The 5,668-nt window shown below is 42.8% G+C and overlaps 2 protein-coding genes across 5 annotated transcripts in view; one reads left to right on the top strand and one right to left on the bottom strand.

Annotated features, from left to right (window-relative positions):
- Positions 1–2,938, top strand: part of rdh20 (retinol dehydrogenase 20) — a 6,401-nt gene extending 3,463 nt beyond the window's left edge. The window contains exons 1-6 of one of the 3 annotated variants that reach the window (XM_015037080.1): positions 154–218; positions 623–1,289; positions 2,071–2,169; positions 2,255–2,400; positions 2,491–2,622; positions 2,692–2,938. In XM_015037080.1, the coding sequence (XP_014892566.1) occupies positions 840–1,289; positions 2,071–2,169; positions 2,255–2,400; positions 2,491–2,622; positions 2,692–2,812 (948 nt within the window). In that variant the 5' untranslated portion in view covers positions 154–218; positions 623–839 and the 3' untranslated portion in view covers positions 2,813–2,938. Of the gene's footprint in view, positions 1–153; positions 219–622; positions 1,290–2,070; positions 2,170–2,254; positions 2,401–2,490; positions 2,623–2,691 lie in introns of those variants that run through there. The other 2 variants (XM_015037072.1, XM_015037087.1) reach the window with 2 other exon arrangements.
- Positions 2,939–3,405: 467 nt separating this feature from the next.
- cse1l (CSE1 chromosome segregation 1-like (yeast)) overlaps positions 3,406–5,668 on the bottom strand; it is an 18,943-nt gene continuing 16,680 nt past the window's right edge. For both annotated transcript variants that reach the window (XM_015037058.1, XM_015037050.1), the window contains exons 22-25: positions 4,938–5,019; positions 4,508–4,654; positions 4,096–4,327; positions 3,406–3,949 (exon numbers count right to left, since the gene is read on the bottom strand). In XM_015037058.1, coding sequence (XP_014892544.1) covers positions 3,860–3,949; positions 4,096–4,327; positions 4,508–4,654; positions 4,938–5,019 — 551 coding nt within the window. In that variant the 3' untranslated portion in view covers positions 3,406–3,859. The remainder of the gene's footprint in view (positions 3,950–4,095; positions 4,328–4,507; positions 4,655–4,937; positions 5,020–5,668) is intronic.

Here is a 5,668-nt window from a genome sequence, read left to right as displayed (position 1 = left end):
AAAACAAAACCCCCCCAAACAAAAAAAAAAAAAAAAAAAAAAAAAAAAAAAAAAAAAAAAAAAAAAAAAAAAAAAAAAAAAAAAAAAAAAGAGGAACATTATTAATTAAATAGATTTGAAAAATGTGTGCTTCATCATATCTTTGTTAGATTTAAGAGGAGAAATGAATGAATTGCATCCCTTGAATGCATGTCTAACTGCATAGCAAAACTAATGAGGTGAGTGTGTGGACTGACTTTACCGTGTGGCTGAGGCCAACGCTTGCAGTAACAACAGAAAATGGTTGAACTAAAGAACTTATGCATGAGCCATAGTTTTTAGTTTTTTTTCTTCAGCTCATCGTCTTTTACCTTTCCCACTTTGTTGCTCTTTCACGTCAAAATCGCAATAAAATGCAAAGAAGTTTCAAACTGTAGCTTGAAAAAAAACACAAGTTCAAGGAGTATGGACACTTCTGCAAGACGGTAAAATTTATTGTAGGATACAATAAAATTGTACGTGGTTCTTTATCAATTTCTTGAACAGTGACTGTTTTTAAGTCAACTGAACTGAGTCATTTGACCTTTGAAGTATTTTTTTTTTCTAGATGTTTGCTTTGATTGACCTTCTTGATCTGTTTCAGTCTCGCAGCCCATGGTGGAGTTATGAATGTGCTCACAGTCGGGCCGTCAGACTAAAAGCCCTTCATCAGTCACTCTTCTAATCCTGCGCGCCCACGTTATATAAAGTGGCCATCCTAACCCACGTCACGCAGAAAACCTGCTAAACTCCATTTAGGTTTTTTTTTTTTTTGTGGGTTTATTAACTCCTGCTGTGGGAGCCGACTGAACTGCAGCATCATGCTCCTCATCGTGGAACTGCTGCTGATGCTCATCGATGTCACCTACTACATCCTTCGCGCCGTGGTGCGCGTCGTCTTCCATCCCAGGCCGAAGTCCGTCGACGGAGAGCTGTGTCTGATCACGGGAGCCGGGGGGGTTCTGGGTCGCCTCTTCGCCCTGGAGTTCGCCAAAGAGGGGGCGCGCCTCGTCCTGTGGGACTGCGACACGGTTGCCAACGAGCGGACCGCGCAACTGGCTCGGAAGCAGGGCGTGGACGTGCGCGCCTACACGGTGGACCTGTCCAAGCGCCAGAGCGTCTATGACGCTGCGGAGAAGGTGAGAGCGGAGGTCGGGGATGTCTCCATCCTGGTCAACAACGCCGGTGTGGTGGCCGGACGGAGGCTGCTGGAGTGTCCGGACGAGCTTCTGGAGAGGACTCTGCTGGTGAACTGCCACGCGCTGTTTTGGGTAAGCGAGCTTGCGTCTTTTACGCAAACACCCGCGCAACTCCGCGAAACTTCATTCAGAGCGAACACGGCCTGATGTGGATTATGTAACAGACACTCGCTGACCGGGAGGCTGGGGTTAGGCGTTTGTGCAGCAGAGCGTGAAAGGGATCGGATCAGCCTGTACCGCGGGTTTATCGCACAGCATGTCCTGGTCGTAAAATAAAGTCCAGTTAATTAAGTTCTGACTCTTTATAAAGAACGCATATAATTGAGATTTGGTCATCCTATAAGAGAGAGAAAAGAGCCTTGAACATGCGATTCTGCCTTTCCTTAAGCTTCCGTGTCATTGTGATTTAACATGGCAAGCTGATTGGCTTCACAAGATCGAATGCATTGGCGTAAAACAATTTGGCACTGAACTGGTGTTGAGGAGAGTCTCTGTCTGGAGAACAGTACCTGCACTTTGCAAAACGTAAAGTTTGGTGCAGAGGGACCAAATGGTGTTTGACTTCCTTCCAGTGAAAGGAACTAACATGTTGACTCTTTGCTCTGCTAGTGTTACTGATGCATGACAAAAGTGGATAGAAGACCTATAAAACTCATAGAATGGACAAACCAGGCTAAAATTTAGTTTTGGACATCAGCCCTCAATGGACTGCTTTAAATCATGTCACTAGGTTCTTGATCATTGTGTAAATTTCATACATTGAAGCAAATCCCTGTAAAAATGATTCGGCTTAAGGGCAGGCTTTATATTCTCTGTACTGTAATGTTAACCTTTGTCGCATCTTCTTCACCAGACTACAAAAGCCTTCCTGCCTCAGATGAAAGTCAGAAACCACGGCCATATTGTCACTGTTGCTAGTGCTCTTGGCCTGTTCACCACAGCATGTGTAGAGGTGTGCTGCATGATTCGATGTCAAAAAAAATGAAGCTTTACCGGTAAAGGCAATCATGGACCTGAGCAATTTCACTCTCTTGCAGGATTACTGTGCCAGTAAGTTTGGTGCTGTTGGCTTCCACGAGTCCCTGGCACACGAGCTGCGAGTAGAAAACAACGACGGCATCAAAACCACGCTGGTGTGCCCCTACATCGTGGACACGGGGATGTTTTCAGGCTGCGAGATCAGGTGAGAAGCTTCAATGCATCTGACCGATCGCAGTGGAGAAATGTACCCTTTTAATTTCAGCTTCTTTTTTAATTCCTACGCATTTCCCAGGAAAGAGATTCGGAAACTGATTCCTCCACTTGAGCCTCTCTATACGGTCCAGCGATCCATGAAAGCCATCCTGGCCGATCAGGAAATGATCTGCATTCCTCGCATTATTTACGTCCCCTTCATCGCAAGAGCGTGAGTAGCTATGAGCCTTCATCAGTGAGCACGACTGTTTGGGTTGGATGCTGATTGAGGTTTTTGCAGATTGTTGCCTTGGGAGGCCAACGTTGTGGTGTATCGCTTCATGGGAGGCGATAAGTGCATGCTGCCCTTCATCAAGAACGCCGAGACGAAGACCTCATGCGGAGAGAGCCAGGCTTCCTGAGACTTTAACAATGGTGTTTTTCAATGTACTGATGCACATGCCAAAGGCTTTTTTTTCATAATGGTGCATCCAAAAAAGATATGTACAAAGTTTCAAAATAAAGTCTACTTTTAATGCAGTAACTCATTATCCCACTGACTTTTTTTTTTTTTAAGTCCAATATTTTCAGGTGCCAGTTATTCACCTAATACTTTGCAAATCCTTTTTTGCTGAAAGGGCAACTTGAATCATTTTGGATCAGTGTCAAAATCAGAACAGCCCAAATTGTGTGAAACAAATTATTTTGCTACAGTTCAAAGAGCAGTGGAAATACTTTTTACTACTTGCCACTTTATTCACTGTAGATTGTGGCAAGTTAAATATTTGTACTTATCTGACCTAGTAGCAAAAAAAAATTACCCAAATGATTACAAGCTAAAGGCTCCTGAACCCCATGATGCTCAAACAAAATCAGAATAAATGTAAAGTGCACTCGCTGTACAAGTCAAAATGTATGCAATGCAGTCATTTTATCCATCACCATGCAATTAGCTTTTTTTTTTTAGTGCATTTAAACCGTCAACACTGAAAGTTTCAAAGTAAAACAGCAGCGGTGACGGATGTATAGAAGTGTCTTTATTCACATTAAGAAACAGTGCAGGGGGGGAAAAGGACAATGCGACATTTGAGGGAAACATGCAACAGAAATGTGAGTTAGATGCTCGAGCCACAGACTGAAGACACCAGGACCAAAACTAATTGAAACAAACCAAACTGGTAAAGAAATCCCTCCAGTTCTGTTCAGTTGTTCTGCATCTCTACCGATCCAAATTCTTTTGAATGACCAAGGAGAATAAGTTTTGCTTTACCAGCATTTGGTCATGTCTTTAAAAACATTTTGAGAAGATGACCTTTATTCGGGCAAAATGCAGGTTTTTTTCCTCCCGTTAATCCATCACAACTATGGAGTCATTTATTCAGCTGAAGTCGACCAGTCATGTTACTCTGGGGCCACCGTGGCTGCAGTGAACGGTGGCCTCCGACCGAGACGTCCCCATATCCTCGGTTTCAAACCAGCTGCACAGAAGCTCCCTGCAAATATCCATGCAGGAACTTCAGGGCCTCCGCGTTCAGACTAGTGTTCAGCATCGAGGGAACCTGCGGAAAAAACGAACAAAAGGAGGCGACATTTGCTCAATTTTCATTCTGGAAGAATTTTGGAACACATTAGCTATTTGTTACGTTCTCATTCCAGATTTTCTACATGTTTTTCATGTAGAAACTTTGGATGGATCTGAACTTACCCTTCCAGGACAGGCAGTAGAAAGCTTGTGGAGCGACTGGGCCAGCAGGATTTTGGGGTTTCCGACTGCATCTCCGATCGGGTCGTGTTCCTTCCTCCCAGCAAAGGCCAGCTGCGAGAAGGCCGTCTGGTAGCCGGGCGTGTCTTCTATGTCTATGAAATGCTCGTCGTCTGGGATGCTGTCGTCTTCTGGCAACTCAAACAGACCAATCAGAGCCTGGAGCAGCGGGGTCCTGAGGAGAGAATCGGCTTCAACTCCAAATTCATCTTTTTGACAGTCAAATGAGCCATTTTTCTTGGAATCTGCCTTTAATGCAGAACCAGGAAGTTCATTAGAAGCCAATTATAACTGTGACCATGTCTGGTGTTCATTATGGACAGGCTGAGCCCGTCAGCGTTTCTCTGGTTCTTACCAGAGCTTGGTGTACTCTGTGTCCATCATGGCCGGACACTCTGTGAGGATCTTTGTGATGCCGACGGCGCAGATCTTCTTCTCAACAGTTCCAGACACTTTCTGAACCTCTGGAATAATGATTTTCTCCAACACCATCCCAAACATCCTGCAGTTCAAACAGGTTAAAAGAGTTTGACACAAAAACAGAGAGACTCAGTAAAAACGTGTAGACCAAAAAAAAAAAAAAGCATAACATTTACTAGTAAAAGACAGTAAAAGAGATTCATAGACGGCAGATATTACTATGACATAATCAAGACAAAGTGAAAGTTATCCAATTAATACTGACACAAAAAGCTTTTTGATGTATTGTATGAGGGTAATTAAATATTGGCTCAGCTGTAAAGTGACAAACTCTTAGAAACGCAAACAAAAAGATGAGTACGTACTTTGGCTGGATGCTGTCAAAAATCTCCTGAAGAGCAATCGCTCCGTATTTGACACAATATAAGTTGATGAACACTAAGAAACCTTTGACACAGAAAAAAGAAAAACATGAGCTTTTAAGCCGTTTGGGTCAATATCCCTGATTGGAAAAATGAACTGCATTTAAAATCTAGCTACAAGACTGACCTTCATCCACTTGCACTTATACAGGCATGACAGAAATGTTAAATGTAGGTTTTCAGACCTATGCATATAGTTTAGTTGTCTTTATATTTCAGTTTTTATACCAGTAGTTGTCATGAGCATCCCCATTTCTTCAGTGAACCGTAGCATTTTGTGTTTTGGTTTGGTAAAACAAACATGTACTATTTACCCTTAAATCCTTAAATCCCAAAACGGTTCATCTCATAAAACTACAAAAAAAAAAAAAAAAAAAAAAAAATTGTAAAACAAGACAATAAAGTAGCGCCACTCTTTATATAACTGCCAAGACCTATGGAAATCGTTTTTCGTTGCTTTGCATTTTGCATGATTATAGAATAATGCTCTATAAGGACAGCGTGTGATGAATCTCTGCTGCTCCTGCAAATCCAGGGTTTCCCCCAGAAAACTTGCTAAGCCCGGTGGTCGGGCCGTCGAGGCGGTCCCCCGTGTTTTGTTTTAAAAGATGTTAAGTTGATAGGAAATGCAAAAGTATTACTGTGTAATTATATGTTACGGGAAAAGATCTCCA

Source organism: Poecilia latipinna, unplaced genomic scaffold (genome assembly GCF_001443285.1).
Source record: "Poecilia latipinna isolate Pla-1442-1.1 unplaced genomic scaffold, P_latipinna-1.0 Scaffold24, whole genome shotgun sequence".
Taxonomy (NCBI): Eukaryota; Metazoa; Chordata; class Actinopteri; order Cyprinodontiformes; family Poeciliidae; genus Poecilia; species Poecilia latipinna.
Note: the sequence above shows the minus strand (reverse complement) of the source record. Positions and strands in the feature narration are given on the sequence as shown.